A 22,874-nucleotide genomic window follows, 5' to 3' on the forward strand; every position below is an offset into this window, starting at 1 on the left:
GTCCCTTACCAATGACATCTAACTCCATTGTAGTTCCAAATACACACTGCTCTCTGATTCTTTCTCTAGTTCTTTTGACACTATAAAAGGAAATAAATAAATTGGAACAGTGGGCCATCAAGATTGCAAGATGCCAACAATACCAAGACATTAAAGAGAGAAATGGCCCATGCTAAACCCTATAACTCAGCATGCAAATTGGCAAGAACATTTATCTGCCACAGAGTCACCAGGGGAAAAAATAATTCCCTTCATTTTTCCTTAGAAAATTGTTATGTCAAGTAGAGATGACAAAGAATTCATCCTATAAGTTCACAGCAAATGTCTTATTAACTCTAGCAAAGATCAAACATAAGGCCAACATTACTCAAAATCCATGGCAATGTACCATCCAGTGGTAGAGAATGCCAACACCCATCTCTTCTGGGTTAGTCTATTCTACTATACACCAAATTGGAAAGTTGAAGTGACAGCAAAGAAAATTCTGAAAATCAAATTTGACTTCCATTGTAGGAACTGTGATGGAGTAATTTTGCAAAACTACTGTATATGCCATTTCTTTCCCTCTTTGGAGCATGTTCTGCTTAGCAGGAAAATAGAATACTCAGAGAGTATGGAGAAGCAAACAACCCAGAATCATCAGCAGGGGTGGCTAACAGAATGAATGTACAGGACACCTGCCATCTGTGGGAAATGATACTTCTCAATAAAACAAGACCAACTGATACATGGAAAGTTCCATGTGGTCCCTCCTTTAATCAAGTGTTGCTCCAAAATGAGTCAGCTGGAAAAGACACTCCACTATAGAGGCATGTTTGTCATTGAACACTTCCTCTTTTTTAACACCTCAGCATGCATGTATTTCCAGTAGGATAGTTATGCTTATGTACAAAGGAATACATCACAGTGTATTTTGGAAGTCACTTTACTGGGTCACTCATGTCTATACATCAGTGCATTTTTTTTTTCCTGAGAAGTGGAAGAGGTAACTGAATTATGTTCACATTTGTGTTTTCCTTTTTCCTGGTGCTATTTGCATAATGTTCTCTTCTTAATAGTGGGCATATTTATATTTGGACATACTTATAAAGTCTCTGACTTTAGGAGACTTACATCCATTTAGGGAATGACCTCTCCAAGTTCACTGGATTTAGCCTTACAGGATTTCTCAGAAGGAAACCCAAACTAAGTCTCTACACATGTCAAGTCACATTCATTTGACCATCCAGTACTATTCATTACTTGATAGCAACAATGCACAGCTCCTGTCAAAATCCACGTTCAAGAACTGAACTGTACATAATATGGTTCTTTCCATTACTGAATGTAAGGCTTTGAAGCCAGGGATACCAGAGTCCTTAAGATCATGGCTCACTTAGCCAAAGATCATTTCCAATGTGTTGAAGACTATAAGAAGCATGCTGAATAAGAACTCTGTGCCAAAGGGAACCTAAGACTTTATGTTTTTGCTGCTTTCTCAAAGCATTCTATTGGCCTGGGCTATGTTCCTGAACATGGCAATACCCTCACAAGTGAATGTCAATGCTTTTTGTCTTTTCTCTTTAAGTTTTACCATGGGGTAGGTGCCACTTTACAGGTAGCACAAAATGAAAGTGATATGTTGTTGTTTTCAACAGATTTCTTCTACTAAGCTTGTTCACTGTGGTGACAAAGTGTACCCTTGAAGAAAAAAATCCCTTAACAACAGAGCCTGTAGGACATTGCGTTTGTGTATAGCATTTCATTTTCTACTTGAAGACCACAGTATTATCTGTGGGTTGATGGCCAGCTCAGTTCTTGAGTGCCTCTCTGCCTTGATACCATTTTGACTAGGGATGAAATTTAAGGAAACCAATTTATTCAAATCTCAGATTCTCTGACAGCCCTTCCAGTGAGTCAATGACTATCTGGTCAACAATTCACATCCAGTGTCCTCTGACCCATTAAAATCCATGACTCTTCACAGCATCTTTTAGAGTTACTATGATGGTATTTTGTGATGTACCATCATGAAACATAAAGAGAATGAAGATGTATTAGGAGGCTCTACACACAAAGAAGTATCTATTAACTATCTGCTAAAGTATTAATATACAAAAGAATACTTTCACAAATGATCATTTTCCTGGCAACTCATCACCCCAAGGAAACTTTCTATTTCACGTAAACAAAAATTCAAACATTATCTAAAGCATCAGGACATGAAAATATTACCCAGCTGTATAGTTGAGAATTATACAAAATTCGGAAAGACAACCATATACTAATGAACATCAACAAATCAATGAGGAGATTCATAAATAATAAATGTACCCAAATGAAAGTGTTCAGAAAGAAAAAACTGGTAATTAGATTGTCCTCCCATAGACACTGTCTGGTTGTCTTTATTATCTGTGCTAACTATACGCACATGCCCACATACATACACATACATTCACATGTACACACACACACGCACACAGCAAAAAATAGGAATTCTTGGCACATTATAGTGACAAATAATTTTTCAGTTACCACTAGGATGTGTGAGAAATGTTAAAAATGAAAAGTTGTCTTTGGACATTCATTTAGCACAAGTGAACAAAAGAACTACTGGTAGATTAATAGAAGACAAGAGTCATATGGATAGATATTGTTAACAATTTCTTTTGGACTGTATCTATACAGGTCAGCAATATATTTTTTTTAAAAAAAATCTTAAAAAGTCAAATTCATAACTTTTGTGTTCCAGCCACCTACTTGTTTCATTACAGACATAGAAATCATACAACTAACCATGTTATGTCGACAGCCAAACCCCAGGAACCCAAAGGCAACCAAGCCTGGCCACAAGCAAACAACAATGTACAGGTATAGTTTAAAGTTTATATGAGAAATTAAGAAGCATGTGGGGGTACAAATCCTCTAAAGCAAGCAAACTGAAGGCTGGATGCATCTTCAATTATTGGGTGTTGCTCATAGCTTTACAACTCATAGGGATGCAAAGAACTTGCCTGAATTAAGCAAGAGGCCTCATCAATAAAATGTGGGCAAGTTAGAACTCTGAGCCAGGTAGAGAATGGTGATCGACAAATAAGAATGGCGAAGGCTGAGTGCAGGGCATCTCAAAGCTACTTTTATGGATGTGAATATTTGCTTGTTTGATAAACATGAACAATGTCCCACTAGCTCATCTCACTGTCTCCTCATGTAGGGAGAGAGCACAGCAATGCAAAGGAGCCTGAGGGTATTTATTTCAAAATAAGAAAGAGAATTTGTTGATGATGGGGGCCTATTGGGCATTAGAAAGTGTTGCCAAGAGAGGCTGGGAAATCTTCCCAGGAGGGTTTAAATAAAGAGGCAGAGGTTTCTTTGTCTGAAGTGCTCTTTGTGGGGGCAGCTGGCGGCAGGGTGTCAGCCCTTTGTTGTCCAGGCCCTGGGTCATGTGCATCCATTGTGCATATATACAGACATATATTGTGCTTGTGTTGCACAAGTGCTCATGCATACAGAGTCAATAGAAACTGGCACATAGAGATCTAAGTGAAAAGTCATATAAATCTGCCATTCTTCCCTCACCCCATAAATGAAAGGAAATAAAAAATTAAAACTCTTGACATGTGCACTGGGTCATATCCCTTCCCCCATCCTTGGCCAAAGGAAGGAGGAAGAATATGAGAGAGGGAAAAGAAAAACAGTTTGGGATAGGTGACCCCCAAAGCCTGTGAGCTACTTACATGTAGCTGGATTTCATTGTATGTAAGATTCTCAGCACATGGGATTAAGTTAATAAAAGACAAAGGACAACACAAGAGCTTGCCTCTGATATCACATGTGAAAAGAAATCTACCCTGTGGATTTACACATTAAGGTGAGCTAGTTAAAGTAGGCAGTAGTATATCAATGGACTATTGTGTTCTAACAAATGTGGATCATTTGTTGTTACTTTTCCTTTAACATATGTGTTCCTTTGGGGAGGTTTATTTCAAAGTGGTGGCTACCCCCAGCCCTCCCCTAAAGATGATACTTCCGTAAAAGTTCAGACTGCCAAGGATGTTTCCTCTCGGGGAAGCGATCTGGAATTTTTATCTTTAGGAAATCCTGGATGCACTTCTCCAGCTCTTCTTCGATGGAGAGCTTTTCCTTTGCAGCCTTCTTTTTGCTGCTTATGTTCGACTCTCTGGAGCCGGAAGTAAGAGTCCTGAGCAGGTCACTTTTCCGCCTCATCTCTGACTGTTGAATCAGCTGTACCGGGCCCTTCTTAATGGGCCGGTCCAGAGTCTGGATGTTGCTCTGGCGAGTTACAGGACCACAGATCACCGTCTCCTGGGGAGAGCTGGCCTCTGACTGGCTGTCGCAGCTAGAAGTGGAGAGATCATTGCAAGAGGTGCCACTCTCGCCTTTGTCTCCCTTGCCGTTCTTGCAGCAGCAATCGCAATGAGAGGAGGACCATCTGGAAGGCTCACCTGGAAGGGAAACACAGACCCAAAAAATGAATGCCTGTAAATCAGGGTGATGAAGAGGCAGAACACATTAGTACACAGAGAATACAGGTGATCCACAACAACGACATCCAGAAGCTAAGTCATTACTAATATTAGACTATGTATCTAGTAGAATACGGTATCATGCTTAAGCCCACCAGCACCGCACTCAAGAGCTCTAGGCAGAAATACCCAGGTATTTATCAACCCTGGCACCTGACAGACACAAATTTTAAAGATTTCAGTTCTACTATCAGTAAAACCAAGATAGCATTTTTTTTTAACTACCTGGAGTTTCAGGGATGACTTAAATGAGATAAGCAGAATGAAGTAGTTGACATTCAGTAATCTCAGAAAATGCTTGCCAATTTCACCATGGGTAACATTAAACCCTCAGCTAAAGCTCCACCTCTAGCAATCAGGATTCAGGAAGAGGCTATATAAGGGGAAATGCAGGCTAGTGAAGAGGGCTGTGACCAGCCCTAGCATCTCATTAGTTTTCCATCATCTTATGAGCACAACAGCTCCACTTAGCATTTACACACATGGAAACACTAAGATCCAGGAGCTTAACAGATATGCCATGGTTTGAATAGCTTGTTAGTGGAAGAACTGGGATTTGAATACAGAAGGCCCAAGTATTATAACCAAGTCAATTAATTGCTTCCTAGAACAAATTGCCTGTCTGCAAAATTATTGCTTCTTAAAATACTGTTCAAGTGTGAATTTCTATGAAGTCCCTGTGCACTTCTCCTAAAAATGTTTGCCTCCTCAAAGGTATGGCTGTACTTTTAAGTTCCTTAATATTGCACATAACCACTTTATGTATCCCAGAATCTACTAAACCACCATCGTCCTAATGTTAATATGGTGAGGTGTTCATTGTTGTAGGCCTAATGCATCACCCACGATAAAGCAAAGAACTCAATAATATAGAGCATCTTAGTAGTAACTTGCAAGTAGGTGAATCTCACCATGCCTGAAGCTAGTCTTGTCAGTGGACATGTCTGTTCTAGGATCTACTAAATACCCTTTTTAGTTTAAGACAGTTTGAGAACTTCTGCCCCTATCCCATAACTGTTGACTCTTAAAAGTAAGTTCAGCAATTTGGAGGCAGAGCAATTTTCAGATACAAACTTGGTGGCTCCATGAACTTTGAAAAATCCACAATCATGGCACAAAAGGACTTTTTCAAACATAAGTTATGTCCCTTAGGCTTCCAGGATCTGATTAGCTCAAAGCCTCCTGGAGTCATACTACATACTGATTCTGTATTACAGGTGGGGTGTTGTGGAATATTGCTTTAACTAGTTAACTAGGCAAAGGTGTTTTACAATTGTTTATGGTGTGGAATATTACTTTAACCATGTAAAGATGTGTTAATTTGTTTACACTGCATTTGTTTAATGAAGTAAGGATGTGTGTCTAATTATGTAAAGAATGTGTTGCATTTGTTTCACCTTGCCTGCCTAAGGCACCTGATTTGTGTAATAAAGAGCTGAACAGTCAATAGCTAGGCAGAGAGAATAAATAAGAGGAGGACTCTAGGCTCTAGGCTTAAGAGAAGGAGATAAAGGAAGAAGAGAATGAGAGAGAAAGAGAGGGACACACCTGGGGCAAGAAGCCAGGCAACTGCCAGCCAGCCAGAAGAGAAAATGAGATATACAGAAGAAAAGAAAGGAAAAAGCCCCAAAGCAAAAGGTAGGTAAAAATAAACAGGCTAATTTAAGTTAAAAGAGCTTCTCAGAAATGAGCCTAAGCAATGCCCAGCATTTATAACTAATAAGAAATGTCTGGGTCATGATTTAGGAGCTGGTTGGTGGCCCAAAAGAGAAAACCTGGTACAGCTGGGCATTTCAATTCACCCAATTCATTGATGGATTAAAAATATGAAGGGAGACTAATATCCTTATGTTAATATAATAGACAGATAATACATATTTCTATGATTTTTTAAAATCCAGTTTTGATATCATCATCAAAAAATTCTAGTTCACTGCCATTTCTAATATGGTCAAAGAAATGAACCTGTTAAAAAAAACTCAGCCCTTGACTACCAATCAAATGTCTATATTTCACATGTATAAATGATTTCCACACATGGCAACTAGTCATATATTTTCCAGAGGAAGTAAAATTATTTTTCTCCAAATCACAGCCCCAGAATACCTAATTCATCTAATCACTTTCTAACATTTAACTAAGTAATCATCGTACTTATATAGCTATTAAATTAAATGCAACAATCCAATTAGCCAAAAGGAAACATAATAGCAGTAATGCCATAACTATTCTTAGTTATTACAAATAAGTATCTTCTGTGCAATGGAGAAACTGTTCATCATGTGCCAGCCAGTGCTTGGGAATATCTGCAATAAAAAAGGCTTTTGGTCTGCCAGGGAAATTGAGGGGAATAATTCTCACTTCTGGTCAACAGAATCTGCTTCGGCTGCCTGACAATAGGGTCATTCTTTATTAATATAACTCAAAGCAAGGTAGTTCCAATGAATTGAACAGAATAAAACTATTCACTTCAGACGAGAGTTTATCTAACTTGGTCCACTGGAGAATGTTTGGAAATTAAATTTAGCATGGAGAAAAAAAAGGAAAGGAAGAAAGGAATGGAATAAGGAAGGGAAATGAAGGAAATAGGCAGGGAGTGTCTATTACCTTTAAAAAAGGTGACAAAATACTTTACCCATAAGCCCTGCTGAGTCTATAGAAATTTATGTTCCTGCCCAGGAGTTCTCTTCCCCAAGGAAGTCTCTCCAGTCCCCAGGCTCCAGAGGAATGTGAATCTTCTTAGGAGCCTTCAAGTACCACCCAAATCCATATGTGATCGACCCCTATGCATTCAAGTGCAACTTTGCACGGCATAGCAAGCAAGGGACCTGGCACTACTGAAGCTTGTCTCCTAAAGTTTCTGGTAAGATTCAGCATTTGAGTATCATCTAGGATTCTTCAGCTTCCAGGCAAATGAAATTATTAGCTTTCATTCCTTGTGGGCACGATCACTCTCACAAGGAAATCAAACAACTTAATTCTAGCTTATAGCTTGTCACTACTACACATTTTAATATTTCACAAGGACATTTGAGTATTTTAGCATTTGGACAAAATAATTTATATAATGGCTTCTAAAGTCTTTATGTTGTTTTGAAATCAAGGAAAAAGGTGGGATTAATACAGTCAAAACAGAGCCAAAACGTTGAATGGAAAAATTCACCATCTATTTCTAGGAAGCAGTGTTTCCAACTACCCTCTTCCCAAGAATGTCACTGAAACAGAGGTATGAAACTAGAGAGGAAGGAGGCTGTAAGCAGAGGGCCCTTTGCCCTTGCAGTCCCCCAGAAGCATGCTCACAAGCCTTAAGAAGTCATGAAAGATCTATGCAAGGTCAGCTCTGTAATGCAAGGTATTCTAGGATCTTCCCAATGATTGAGAGCAGTGTCACAAATATCCCAGTATTTCAAATTTAAACACATTCACTTCTAATTTGTGATGTTTCAACACTGGTTGGAGTCTTTACATTGAGCAAGAAAACGGGTTACAACTGATTGGCCATATATGGGGGGAATGATTTCTTTCAAATAAAAGTCTAACTTAATAGTATTAAAAATAGAAGAAAATCCATTGCCTTTTGGAGACTTATCAGTTAATTGCTGGACATAAAATTTGTACTACCACTTTGGGTTTTTTATAAGCCATTTCTGATTTTGAGGGCTTCTGTGACAGTTTTGGTATCTGGCACATAAAAGATATTTGATAAATGTTTGATGAATGAGGAAATGTGCTTTAAAATGTATTTTCAGATGTTTCAAGTTGAACACATGGCAGAAAATATCTTGAGCTCCAGCATCAGTCACCACAATTGGACAACTGTGTGTCTTTGGCGAAATTACCTGAGATCTCTGAGAGCCATCTGAAAAATAAGAAACAGTTTTTGTATATAGAAGCTTGAAGAAAATTAAGTGAAATAGTTGAAGTAAAAGATGTCTCTGTCTGTAGCACAAAATACATACTCCAATCATTCAAATATATTGGTTATACTGCAAGCCAGACCTCAATCTACACAAAAAATCCAACTAGGAATTTGACTGATATAATGATAATTCTGCTACAAATATACACTCAATATTTACTGATAACTCAAGGGCCTCATTAGGAATGACACTGCAGCCATAGCTGGACACTGGAAAAATGTTAACGAGTATCTGGTAATGCCTGATTTGACATTGGAATGGAGAATAATGATGAGTACAAAAAGTATATGGCAGGTACCATGTGGCCAGGGATATTTTTTGGAAGAAAGAAGTCTTCCAGTGCAGTGCTTAAAAGTTAACAAATAGATGAGTCCCTTGGTATAAAAATTTACCTGAACTATTTACATGCAGGACAGAGAGAACTTTGTATTTTAAATTAAATGCAGGGCAAGTTGGAAAACCAGCTTTCCAACTCTCTGCATCCAAATCTTTGAATATTTTATTTCTTGACAACATCAAGGACCAGTCAGGCATATGGTATGACTGAGGTGTCCCAGATTCCACAGAGTCCTGAGTACAACGATTCTTACTGGTAAGAAGTAGGAGGGGAAATCCTATAAAATATGCCTCCTCCATGAAAAATTCAAGATCAGCTGAGTGAGACATGACTTAGCAAACTCACAAAGTGCTTATGCATTTTTAAAAGAGGCATCTCTGTAATCTACCCACACTTCAAATTCTCCACCTGCTAATGGCTGGGAGTACAATGTTCTACATTACAGCATCAGCTGCGAGAGCTGGTACTCCTTGACTTCTCCATCAATGATGTAGGAGCCTTCCAGTCTGGAAGAGAGGTGGCCAGATTTAATTTATCAAGGCTGCTAAAAGACCCTCTTGGTTTCACAGCTGAATAGTCAATAATGAGCAAATTGATGTTTTTCTAATTCTGGTAACCTTTGAAGAGACATTGAATGGTGGAGATTAGGAATAGGCAAGCTGTGCAAGCTTCTGGACAATAAGAATCCTTTCACTTGACAATCATTGTTTCTGTCTCCCGGAAGACCTTCTCTTTACTCAAGGGCATTTGGTGTTGGGTGGGCCTGGCTGGGATGCCTATTTAAGAGGTAGTGCATATAACAAGAAAAGATAATTAAGGCACCACAGATCAGTGAAGAAAGCAGATACTCCTCCAGCAATCTTAACAGGGAGAATTAAATGTAAGGTGAGTAAACAGGCATTGGAAGGATAAACCTGACACTGAAGAGATAGGCAGAGTGACTGGGGGCTACAGCTACTGTCTGTCAAGATGTATAGAAGAATATGCAAATACTAATGCCTAAAGAGCTTAGAAGAGGTGTCTGGTGGAAGAGGGATTAGTTGTCTGAGGAAAGTCTGCTGGTGAAGGTACCTGAAGGAGTCTGCCTCTCAGGATCATGATGGAGGGATATCTGGAACCAATGACTCTGGGGCAAAGCAAAGCAGATGTAGCTTGAAGCAAGCCAGGATTCCGTCTCAGCTGCAGGTCTTACACCTTCCTCCAGCATCCTTGGCTGACAAAGTCCAACAGAAAGACAGCTGTGTACATGAAGAGTGTCCTTGTGTGACTAGTTAGGCAGTGGGGTGATCTTTATTTCTAGTCCTGGCATCACAAAGCATAGCAAAGAAGGGTGGAATGGGAGCTGAGACAGTGCCTTCATACCCAGCACATGGATGCTCTGAGGGTGGAAAATGGATAAAAGACATCCCTCTTGGCAAGTTGGAATGTATGTCACCGAAGTGTTAGTACATGGCAATAAAGAAAGCCATCATCTCACTTCAGCTCCTGCACTCTGCCCCTTTTTACACTTCAGGGTTTTCAATTTGTTCCCCCTTGATAGCAACACACACTCTTCTATTTTATACCTGCTTTACTTGCTCATATCAGCACAAACTCACCTGAAATATGACTTCACAAAATGGGTTTACCTATCTATTTCCCATGCTCGATTTAAGCTCCATCCCAATCTCTTGTCCCTGGCTTTCATACTTTCATAACATCATATATGTAGAAGCTTGACATATTCTCTCTCTCTCTCTCTCTCTCTCTCTCTCTCTCTCTCTCTCTCTTTCATGTGTTTACATGCATGTACAGTGTATATATGTATTCTTCCAGGTTTGTTTATTTAATGGCTGTTTTCTACATGAAGCTGTGGGCTGTAGTGATGTCCTTGTGAATTCTACACCACACTAATATACACAGGTCAGGCCTTGTGTGTGTATGCTAGGATGTATGTAGATGCTCAGTAAATGTCTATATATAGGACAAAATAGGACAAGTGAATTGAGCAAAAAACTGATATATATATATATATATATATGTATATATATATCATATATATATATATGGTATAGTTTAGATAATCTGTGTGGGACAGAGAAAAAAAGAGAGAGAGAGAGAGAGAGAGAGAGAGAGAGAGAGAGAGAGAGAGACTTAGAGAGATGGAAAATCATTTAAAAATAGCTAAAGACCTCTGACTCCTGAAGGTCTTTAGAAGAGGTACTATCAGGAGACATCTGATGTTACCATGATAAAAATAGGTTGGCTTGATGGCAATCAAATTGCATAGCCTATCCAACAAATTCAAAGAGCCTTATTTTCGGTATGAATATGTGTATATAAATTAGTCATCATACATAATGATTTGATAATGTAAAGGACCATACATTATTATAGAAATCAGCTTTCCTAGCTACTCTATGTATGCTTCATATTGACATGACTTTCCTGTTTAGCAATGTTCAGATAACTTTTCTGTTTAGCAATGTTTAGACACACCTTCCCAGCCCAGGTTTGAACCTCTTAGCTTTTAGAGCAATGCAGTGGTTTGAGTAAAGCTGGTAATCATGAATGTTGACTCAATGTTTTACCACATTGTTCTTTAAAGCAGCTTTGTGATGGTGTGATTATTACAGTTTTTAAGAACTGTTTGCTCTTTAATTGCCTTCTCCCATGTTTTATTTCATTTTAGATTTATCTTTTCCCTGTTCTTTTAGCTAAGGTCATAGTTGATTACTCCAACCCCTATAGTCCTTATTATTCATCTAGCTCAAGTTCTGTAGCCAACAGAACTCCTTTCCTACTCACCTCACCTAAAGACTTGCCTTTTCTTCTTTTTTTTTTTTTTTTTTTTTTTTTTTTTTTTTTTTTTTTTTTTTTGTGAACTGGAGCAAGTTCCCCATGACCGACCATGTCTTAATCAACATTTAGGCCAATGAGGGATGATATATGACCCTGATGTGAATAGAGTTCCCTAACATTATGACTACAGTGGGTGATACCATCTTGATGTGTGACTCAAGCTAGGTAGATCTGAGTCCTCACTGGGACTGTTCTGCTAGAACATATGGGTCATAAATGCTGTATTCTGTGGGAGGTTGCCAAACTGGGAAATGTGAGTCCAATAGCCATCTTCCACACCAGCTGGGGAATACATTCATGGAACAGTGAGCCAAAGGAGCCAGGAAAAGCTGAGAAATAGATAGAAACATCCCATCATTTACCAGTGTCTCAATTTGGCCCCAGGGACAGATTTGTAACTTTTAGGCTTGGAAATTCTCTTTCTGCTTAATCTAGTAGGAGTTGATTTTCTGAAGCTTATAATATGATTCTTGAATACTATATCAAATTCATATAAACACACTTAACATCCGTTAACTTTACCCATTTCATCATATGAAAACACACACACACACACACACACAGAGAGAGAGAGAGAGAGAGCACAAATGATGCAGAAGGTGAGAACTACTGTTATTTCAAAGCTGCTTGAGAATGATTTGTTTCTTCTCTGGGGTGGTGTCTTGTTTATCACATTGTCCCTAACAAATAAATTGCATTTGAAGCAACAAACTAAATCTATTTCACTATCTGTTTTGCACACCAACTACAGTTGTGAACAAGGCCACAGCTATCTTCCCAGTCAAAACTTTGGCATAATAATAAAAACAAAATAATACAATTGATGGAGGACCATATATGTGTCAGTTTTCATAATAATCCATTAAGTGATGCTATTTTCCTTTGCTTTTAATGAATATACATTCAGCTTAAAGTTAAACTAGCCCAATCCAAAGTTATAAGCTTAAGAAATGACATGACTTCAAACCAAGATCTTTAAAAAAAAATACATAACTTCTGTGGGGTTTTCCTGAAAATATGTATGTCCCCCCCTCTCTCTCTCTCTCTCTATCTATCTCTCTCTCTCTCTCTCTCTCCCTGACACACACACACACACACACACACACACACACACACACACACACACACACACAGTTGAATGCTCACAATACACACACATATTCTGCAAGAGATATTTGATTCTGCAAGAGCTATTTGGAAGTGACAAACGGTTACACAGGTTAAAACAGTGACTGTCTAGCAGGATTATCCTAATGATTCTACCTTCAATAACACCTCCAAAGCATAATAGACTTAGAACAACTTGAAAAATCTCCATTTTCTTAGATATTTCATTCCTAAGAGCAAGACATTTAAGCTCACTCCTTCCAAAATATTGGCACAGGACTAACTTAAGGATAAATTGTGCTGGTCCTCTTGCTGACACATGGAGATAGTTCATACTGTTCTTCATGTTTTCTCTTACTAGGCTGCTCTGGTAACAATCAATAGTGTTTGAAGTGTGCACCTCCTTAGTTCATGACAAAGCCCTTTGTGATATGATAAAGAGATAAATTTGCTAATTCTGTATAGTAAATATTAAATAGCAAAGCAGGACATGGCAACTTCTTAAAAGAGACAATGTGTTTGTGGGCAAGTTGTTGTTTCTCATGGCTTGAAAAAATCAGCCTCTGCTACAACATTATTCAAGAGCCAGAAAACCCTTGGGTCGGAGCAACACAGAGGAAATAGAACTGTCTCAAAACATGTGTGAGTCATGCACCACTCTGAGGGAAGTCAGTGTTCAGAGAAAACCTTGAGAGACGCTCTCATGAGAAGTCCAGCAAGGAGGAGATTCAGAGTCCAGATGGCGACAGCAATAGCACAGAGTCAGAATCCCAGGAAGATGGGAAAGGACCTAATAGCACTTAAGGAATGTGCCCAGGACCTGGAGAGGGTCTGCTTGGGACCATGTCAGGCATATCACTGGGATGATGTGCCCTGGGGACAAAAGGTAGATAAATCAAATCCAAATAGAGAGTATATTCTAAACAAACATTCTATCATCTGGAATAGAAAAAAATAAATGAGTAAGGGCAAAAACACTCTTCAGAAAGGAATGTTGTTTCAGAGAGTGAAAATAACTGTATGTGACAGAGTAATTTGGAGAAAGAGGAATATTGCATGGACCATATACCTGATGAAGAGAGGGGAAAGGAGGGAAGAGGAGGAGAGGAGAGGATGAGAAGAGGAGAAGAAAGAAGAGTACTAGGTGATAATAACATTGACCTACATTGGTACAATTTCTGGATTGAGGATGTACTGAGCTCCATGCTGCCCCACATCCAGCAGCATCTCACTGAATGCTCCAGCCTGTGGAGAGAGGAGGGGACTACAATTCTTTTCTGCCTCAGGTAAGTAGGTACCTGGCTAGGACCTGCCTTTTCCAGGTAATAACAGGCTGTCGTTCTGTCTGAATTTTCCCACAAGGAATATCAAATGGCCACTTCTGAATGGTGTGTACTCTTCACTGAAGAATAACAATCAGAAATTCAGGGTGAATAGTTTATCACAATTCTCGGGCTACACAGGAACAGGAGCCTAGAAACAGACAGTAAAGGATAATGACTAGTAATTATTAATTTTAAAAATTCCACATTGAATTACTGAACTATGGGCACCTATCTTATGTCCATTGTGAGGCTCCTCTGATATACAAGAGAGAATTTTCACCTTAGCATTTGGGCTGCCTAGCTTCTTATGGAGCCTGCCCTCTGCACTACAGGCTGAGTGGTGGCCAGCTCCAACCATAAACTTTACCTTGAAGTTTTCTCCTAAGTCAAGGCAATTGACTCTCTGGGTGCCACTTAATGTCCCCTGGGAGTAAAATCTTCTTGCTGTCCTGAAAAAAATGTGTATACTTATTGATGAGGAAACCAGATTTGACAAAACTTGACTAAGTGGTCCATGCCTCATAAAGCCAGTAAGAGAAAGGGCTAGAATTGGTTTTGGCTTTTTTAGCTTCAAGACCTCTCTGGCCATTTCTTCATCCGCTTGCACTGCTCCAGTGAAACACTGCCTTTTTGAGAGGAGCTTATCTAGCACTCTCCTTCTCCCATTAGTGATAAAACTTAAAAGAGACCCAGTGAACAGAGGCAAGGGAAATCAAGCTGCCCTTTCACTCTTCACCAAATGGGAAGAACTCATTTCCACCGGGCTGTGTTCAGATGTTAATAAAAGAGAATGCTGGGCAGAACTGAGCAGGTCTGTCTTAACCTGTATCTTTGCTAATTGGATGTTAATTAATTGGTATTCTTTTAATTAGGAATTCAAAATTGGGTAAAGGCAGAGCTAAGCAATACAGACACAGCCTATATTAATACCCTGTCATAATAATAGAGAACATTAAGTGGAATGTTTGCTACATGACATATGTTGTCTTCTGCAGTTTCCCTGGTTGAGGCTCACTTGAGATCTGCGGCATCCCCGGGAAGATACTTGGCTGTCTTTTGATTTTTGCAGAAAGGCAAACTGAGGCACAGAAAGGGTAAGCAGAAGCCCAATGCCATTACAAAATGAACTGGCATGCAGAATCAGGCAGTCTGGTCCCAACATCTTCATAGACAGGTAGTTGTGCCAATTGTCTTGTTTCTTGGATTTTGTTAGATTTATGTGTGTTTGTGCAGGCACATGAAGGCTGGAGATCCTTTTTATGAGACAAGATGTCTCACTGGATCTTATGTCTCATTGCTGATTAGCCTAGGCTGGCTAGCCAGCCAGCTATGGAAATTTGGCTGTCTCAGCCTCCCCAGTGCTGGGGTTACAAGCCTGCCACCATACCTAGTATTTTTCCTTGTTCTACATATTTGCACTGACTAGTTGTATGTCAATTTGAAATAAGTTATAGTCATTTCAGGAAATGAAACCTCAGTTAAGAAAAAGAAATGTCCCTTGTTCAGGTCAGCTGTTTCTGTGGGTTTCACCAGACTGATAGCTGGGAAACCAGCATGGGACTGATCCAGATCCCCTGAATGTGGGTGTCAGTGAGGAGACCTTGGAAATCTATGGTGCCTCTTATAGTGGATCAGTGCTTATCACTACCATATGAATGGACTTTAGGAGCCCATCCTACATGGAGGGATACTTCCTGAGCCTAGACACAAGGGGGTTGGCCTAGGCCCTATCACAAAGAATATGACAGACTTTGAAGACCCTCTATAGAAGGCCTTACCATTCCTGGGGAGCAGAAAGGATATGGGATGAGTAGGGTGTTAATTGGGAGGGGGCAGGGGAGGAGGGGATGGAGAGGGATCTGGGATTAACATGTAAAATAATTTTCTTTCTAGTTAAGAAAAAGAAAAGAAAAAGAAATGTCCTCATCAAGTAGGCCTGTGGCTAAGCCTATCAGACATTTTCTGCATTTCCTTTTTTCTTTTTAATTTTTATTTATTTTTAATTTATTTTAACTTAATTTTTATTTTATAAATTAATTTGTTAATTTATTTTACATTCTGCCTGCATTTCCCCTCCCTTCTCTCCTCCAATTAGGCTAGTGGGACAAGCCTAAGCTAAGGTCAATCTTTCATAGTTAATACTAAGACTCTGTGCCATTATTTGGGTGGCTGGCAGTCCTGAGAAGAAAGTCTGACAAAAATCAGAGTAATAAAAACCTTTAGTAGGACAGGATTGAATTCAGGTCTTCATGCTTGAATGGTTAGCACTTTACCTAATAAGCCATCTTCCCAATCCCAAATACTGGGCTTTAAACTAAAGAAACAAGGATAGACCTCAGCTCTTATTGGTGAATCATAGTGTCTTTATTTGGAAATGGGGGAAATAGACATATTTTGCTGAAGGATTAGAAGAACTGAATGATTAGATTCATTCACAAAAAAAAACACCTAAGATTTTCTCAATGACTACAAAAATAATCTATAAAATAATTGATTACTTTGCATGTTAAACATAGAAAGGTGAACACCAACTTCAGTAGAAGTATTTAAATAGAAATTTCACTGAAGATAACCATCCATTTAATTCCCTGTTTCTACAACCATTCTTCTAATATTCAGTCCACTCAAAATCCGTTTTCTTGTTAAACTAACCACAATTTGCACTTAGCACTCTTATGATGGGCTGTCTACAAAAACATTGCTATAATTTGCAAATACAGACAATATTTAGAGAAACACCAGAATGCACACAGACCAGTATATACAGAAATGTTCTTTCTTGGCTTTACAGAACAATGACTATTGTTCTGAATATTTGACTTGGACTTCAAGAACAAGGAAAATTCACTGTTCTGTTAGTTCATAGTTTTCTGTTTAAAAGTGAATTGTCTGTTACTGTGAAATCTAATCACAGCATAAAATGCATACATAAAGTTATGAGATTGTCCATTCATCCATGATTTGAGAAAAGTAACCTACCATTACTTCCATGGTTAGTATATTTAAGATAGTCTTTCAAATAGTTTTACAGATTGTCCTATGAGCAAGTACAGCCAAAATAATCAGCACTGATTATTTTCAGACAGGAGGGGGTATAAAATTAGTAATCTGACTCAGTTATAATCATGGGAAAGTTAGATTGAGAGATTTTGAGTTCTGTCTGTATTATTTGGTATCCATTAAGATATATATATATATATATATATATATATATATATATATATATCTTAAAACACCCACCCTAGCCTCTACTGGCACCTGAATACACATGGGATACACCCCCACACATATATACCTAGATAAAAGTAAATATTTTTAAAACCTCCAGAATCAGGCAAGATACTGATCAGACTTCTGAATCTGTAGCTATTCAAATATTCAATTTATATACATTGATACCATGGTCAAAAGTGATGGGGATCAGTAACTTATATAAAGAGAGACAACAATGAAAAACCAGAAATAAAATAACACATTGTTAAGCATCGTAGCACATGTCTTCTGACCCAACACTCAGAAGACTGGCCAATGCAAGAGAATCACTATAAGTTAAAATGACCAGCAAGAGAGAGCATTGTGTGATGATAGCACTGACCTACATTTGTGTAGCTCCAGTCTACAGGAGACACTGAACTCTATGTCCCTTTCCATATGTAATTGTACCAGAATGAAGACTGAGAAAGAAAATGTGAGACAACAAAGCAAATGAAAAAGAAGGTAGCAGCAAAAGAGAAAAGCAGAGAAAGCCATAAAAAAAAATCCTAAGAAATGGAAGGTCAGTGTGTTGCTTACTTTTCTCATAGCTGCGACAAAATATTTGATGCAATCAACTTAGGGCAAGAATTTGCTTTTGCTCACAGTTTCATGAAGAGAAAGCATAGCAGTCTTCATCACAATAGAACCAATTTCTGTCTATGGCCCCAAGAGAGTAAGGCACCTTGCTCACCTCATAGCAGTGTACCAGGAGGCAGAGACCTCTTTCCTCTGGGTATAATCCTCTAATAATGTCCCTAAAAGCTAGTATCCTATATTTTCATGGTAGACCCCAAGTATAAAGAGTTCTATAACCTCCCAGAAGAGTGCCGCCACAAAGTACTCAACGTTCAGATTCTCCACTCTATGAGGTACCATTCACAATCATGCAAGCAGCTGTTTTCCAAGAAGTATTTGAGGCATGTGATAGGATCCAAAGTAGAATTCTAGGGAAATAAGGTATAATTCTGAAGACTATAGCACTAGAGTACTGGTGCTTGACATGTCTTTAAGAATTAGGGGAAGTTCTATCAATCATATAGAAGAAAATAGCATTTGGCTCTAACTAGGGTTAAAGAGTAAAAAGATGGTAAGAAGAAAGACCAATAAATACTCTATGAGACACAGAAATAGTGTTCAGTAGTGAGAATATGAGAAAACACAACCATTGGAGCTATGGGAGGAATTCACAGGTGTCTGGTGAATGAATGTGGCATGGCAAAGGTGAGAGGCAGGCAGAGCTAGAAAACAGATATACTCTTGTTAGAGAGGATGAAGGGACCATTCAAATGATCAGATTACAAATGTTTTTCAAATGGGAGAAGGACAGACAGCTTTAAGAAAGTACGTAAGAGGTGCATACAAGTTAGGAGGATGCTAAAATGACCCAGATGAGAGGAAATGATAGCACCTGCTATTGCCTCTAAAAATGGATAGCAGCTGATTCTAGAGCTACAGAAAAGGCAGAAGTTACAGATGTGGACAAGAGGAGGGAGGTATAAAAGAAGTTCCCAGGAGTACCTCTATCTTGCCGCTAGCACCTGCTACTCTTGTTCTCTGAAGCAGGCACCATGGATGAAGATGCTGTGGGGAGTAGGAGATGGAAATAATCAGTTCAATTTGCAAATTTGGGGATTGGTAGAACATCTGAGATATAAATATTATCTCAGGATGCTATAAACAAAAGTTCAAATTGTGCCTTCCCTGCTTCTCCTGGAATTCCTAAGCATTCTTTTCTATGATGTGCATGTGTTCATACATGTGAATAAGACAGCATGGTACAAAACAAAACTTCAGAAAATTGAGTGAAGGATTCTTTGGGGGATTTTAGGTAAACATATTTAACAAGACAAGATTTAGGCAAATCTTGTCTTTCTTTAGATCATAAGTTTTAAGCTTAAACGTAAGAGAGAATTCTGCAAATCATACATATTTGACTTTAACAAATATTTTAGAGTTTCCCTACATTCCAGATGAAATATTATTTATATGATATTCAATAGATTATAGAACTCTCTCTATTCACTATCCTTTATTTCTCACTTTCAATCACTAAACTCAAGATTGATTTATTTCTTACAAATGCTCTATTGGCAATGGAGACATCACTGACCATGGGGCATTCATGTTTTAGTAAAAAGTATAAAACATGCAATTTCAGGTATTATTGAGGGCTGTAGGGAAAATACATAATATACTACAGTGAGTTGGAGTGAGAGAATGTAGTGAATGATTGCAGATTTCATCTCCAGGGAAAGTAGCATTAGAGACATAATAAAATGCAAAGCAACCTATAAGATCATGAGGAAACCAAAGGAATAGTAGATGTAAAGGCCCTAAGCCTGTGCAAGGAAGGATAGCCTGTGTGACTTGAAGCGATCAAAAGAGGGAAACGGTGGAAGATGAGGTCAAAGCAGGGAGACAGGAACAAAATCATTATAGGGCTTCAGCAGCTGCCATGGACATATTTTAAACCAGGGCAAAAGAATGATGGCCTCACCAGGGAAACTGTATGATCCAGCTTTGGTTATTGCAAGCTCTCTCTGGATCTTAACTAGAAGATGGATTATAGGTGATAAAAGTAGAAACATCAAGGCCAATCAGGAAGCCATCACAGATGTCCAGGTAAGAGAAGGGGGTGGTTTCTAGGAATGAAAGTGGAGAGCAGGGACCATCTAATGTAGATTTCCTCTCTTTTCTTTACATATGAGGAAAGTGAGGTTCATAGATTGGCCATTCTGACTATTTATTTTTGTGGTTCTGGGATCAGAACCTAGATCATTCACGTGGCACGTAAACACTGTACCACTGAGCTACAACTCCAACTTCCAAGATCTGTTTTTAACAGAAGACATCCCACTGTCTCCAGTTACTGCTGCTGATCTGCACCTGCTGGGGTTGTTTGATTGACTTCACAAACTAGAGCCTGGAGTTTAGTTCTACAATCAGGAATCATTATATTGTTTGTAAACAATGACAGACTATGATAAATATGCATTCTGGTTAATTACTGCCTTCCCATGTGCCGTCTTCACTTTCTCATTTCCATCATCGTGTCACATCTCAATACCTGGCTGCATGTTCCCTACAACACAGAAAGAGAAAATAGCTGCAAACATATTGAAATGCAGGAAGACATCCCTGTACCCTGATGAGATCTTAGGAGCAGGAGGCAAAACTGATGTTCAAGCACTACGAAAACACACAACCTTTCAGTATGCTCAGCTTTATTTCCCCCTCCTTGGTATGTACATAAGGTTTATATTCAAGGAACAGTATCTTTAACAGATATCTATCACAGTCTTGCCCCTGAAGCAGAATTAGCAAGCCAATATTAAAAAAACTCCCATTAGGATCTAAGAGATTTCTCTTGTCTTCACTCTCCTCTTCTGTCCTTCCCTTCCCTCCTCCCACCTCTTCACCTCTTCCTCTCCTGCAATTCTCTCTCCCTACCTCCCACTACATAGACACACACACACACACACACACACACACACACACACACACGAGAGAGAGAGAGAGAGAGAGAGAGAGAGAGAGAGAGAGAGAGAGAGAGATTTGCAAACATATGTAGGTGTCATTACCACCTATATAAATACATATATATACACACACACACACACACACACACACACACACACACACACACACACACATTCAGATAAAACACTTATACATATAAAAATAAATCACTNGAGAGAGAGAGAGAGACTCAGAGTAGCTAGGAAACATTCTGGAATGAAGTCTCCTTAATCATGGAAAAGCAGCACCTAGCACCTATACCAGAATCCTTGGTATAGCAAGAATATCCATGCAGCTTATTAAACACAAATCCCATATTGTGTACTACTACTATAACATAAGTAGCAGTACATAAGAAAGGCAGGTTGCCCTGAGTTCATGCAAATGTCAGAATGTATTATACTTCTGCTCCTGAGCACTTGGGGGATAAACTCCAGGACTTCAATTTGCTCACGTTTGTAGACAAACAAAAATATTTGTACTTATTGGTATTTCTTGTAATTGTCAGTACACTGAGTTATTACATATTCCATCTTTTCCACCAAAGAGAATGGAATTTCACAAAGAATACAGACTCCACACATGATGATTAATCTTCACTATCAACTTATTCTGACTTGGAATCACCTATTAGACACCTCTCTGGGCATGTCTGCAAGGATACTTTTTTAAAGCTTTTAAAAGAAGCTTTTATTTATTTTGTAGTATGTGCATTACAGCAGTGCCCAAAAGCAAGGATACTTTTTATGTGTGAATGGAGAAAGAACAGCCACCCTGAATGTTGGTGGGTATCATTTCATTGGATGGGATTCTAGACTGTAGAAGAAAGGACTAAGAGAAAAGTAATGTGACAACAGTATTCGCCTTCATCTATGCCCCCACTGGAGACATCTTCTGTATTTTATATTTTGAGATATGCCCATATGTATATAAGGAATGCTATAAAATGTTGGTCTTTTAAAATGATGTATTGGGGTGCCAAGATGAAAAGGGATGGACCTTTGGTAGTTCATCTTCACTGTCAACCTGATTGGATTTAAAATCCCTTGAGACATTTATCTGCTCATGTCTGTAAAGGTGTCTCTAGAAAGCTTTGACTCTGAATGTTCTGAATGTGGGTGACAACATCCCATTGCTATAGGTAAAAAGAGAAAGTAGACAGAACTCCAGCATTCATCTTTATACTTCTTAACTGCAGTTGCAAAGTGACCAGGTGCCAGAGCAAGATACAAGTAACCAACAAACCACCACAACAATAAATCTGGGATTATTTTAGTATATCCCATCAATAAGGGGGTAATCCTTCTGTCTACTCCACATGGAGGAGGATAACTGGATTAGATTCCTGGGTACAGTGAAGGCTTCAAGCAAAGGTACTCATGTTGTACAGAGTACAGTTCTACTGTACCAGGCACAGTCTGGTATCATCAAGCATACAATTTTACCTAAACTCTTCAGGTATCTACTCATGCCTACTTCATGTCAACTCATAATAATATTGAAAGCATTCTGCAAAGATGATAGTGTAAAAGCATATATAGGAGAGGAGACTTTTATTGGTGGTATTAACATCATTGTGACCCTTTGTTTTGGTCTCATTGACACTGAAATGTTCTTTTAATCAGAACAGAGAAGATTTTGGATTACGAAGTCATTCTCTTCTTAATCATGTTGTCATCCATTCTCTGCATTATTTCTGAATGCTCATCACTTTATTCAGATTGCACTGTCTGTCTACAATAGCTCCTGTTTCTTCATTTGTATAACTTCGCCCTCAAGAGTCAGCTTAATTACTTCCTCCATGTTGTCTCCACCTTGCATGCCAGTCAAGCACTCTAGACCTGAGCCTTGTCCCCAGCCCTCAATTTCTAAGACAGTTTTGCTACACAAATTCAGACTTCCCTTGCATTCTTGATCTTCTGGCTTCTACTCTTTAGCAATCAGATTCAGACATGTGCTACCATCCTCATATCCTTCCAGGTATCACTTGATTCCCACAATGCTCAACCTTAAAACTCCAGAGTTTAAGTCACTGTCCTTTCTC

General features: G+C 38.8%; 1 protein-coding gene across 1 annotated transcript in view; it reads right to left on the reverse strand.

Moving 5' to 3' along the window:
• Window positions 1-3,993: 3,993 nt before the first annotated feature.
• Kctd16 (potassium channel tetramerization domain containing 16) overlaps window positions 3,994-22,874 on the reverse strand; it is a 265,068-nt gene continuing 246,187 nt past the window's right edge. The window contains exon 2 of the mRNA XM_027398004.2: window positions 3,994-4,445. Coding sequence (XP_027253805.2) covers window positions 3,994-4,445 — 452 coding nt within the window. The remainder of the gene's footprint in view (window positions 4,446-22,874) is intronic.

The sequence above is a fragment of the Cricetulus griseus genome, chromosome 2 (assembly GCF_003668045.3).
Source record: "Cricetulus griseus strain 17A/GY chromosome 2, alternate assembly CriGri-PICRH-1.0, whole genome shotgun sequence".
In the NCBI taxonomy this organism is placed as follows: domain Eukaryota; kingdom Metazoa; phylum Chordata; class Mammalia; order Rodentia; family Cricetidae; genus Cricetulus; species Cricetulus griseus.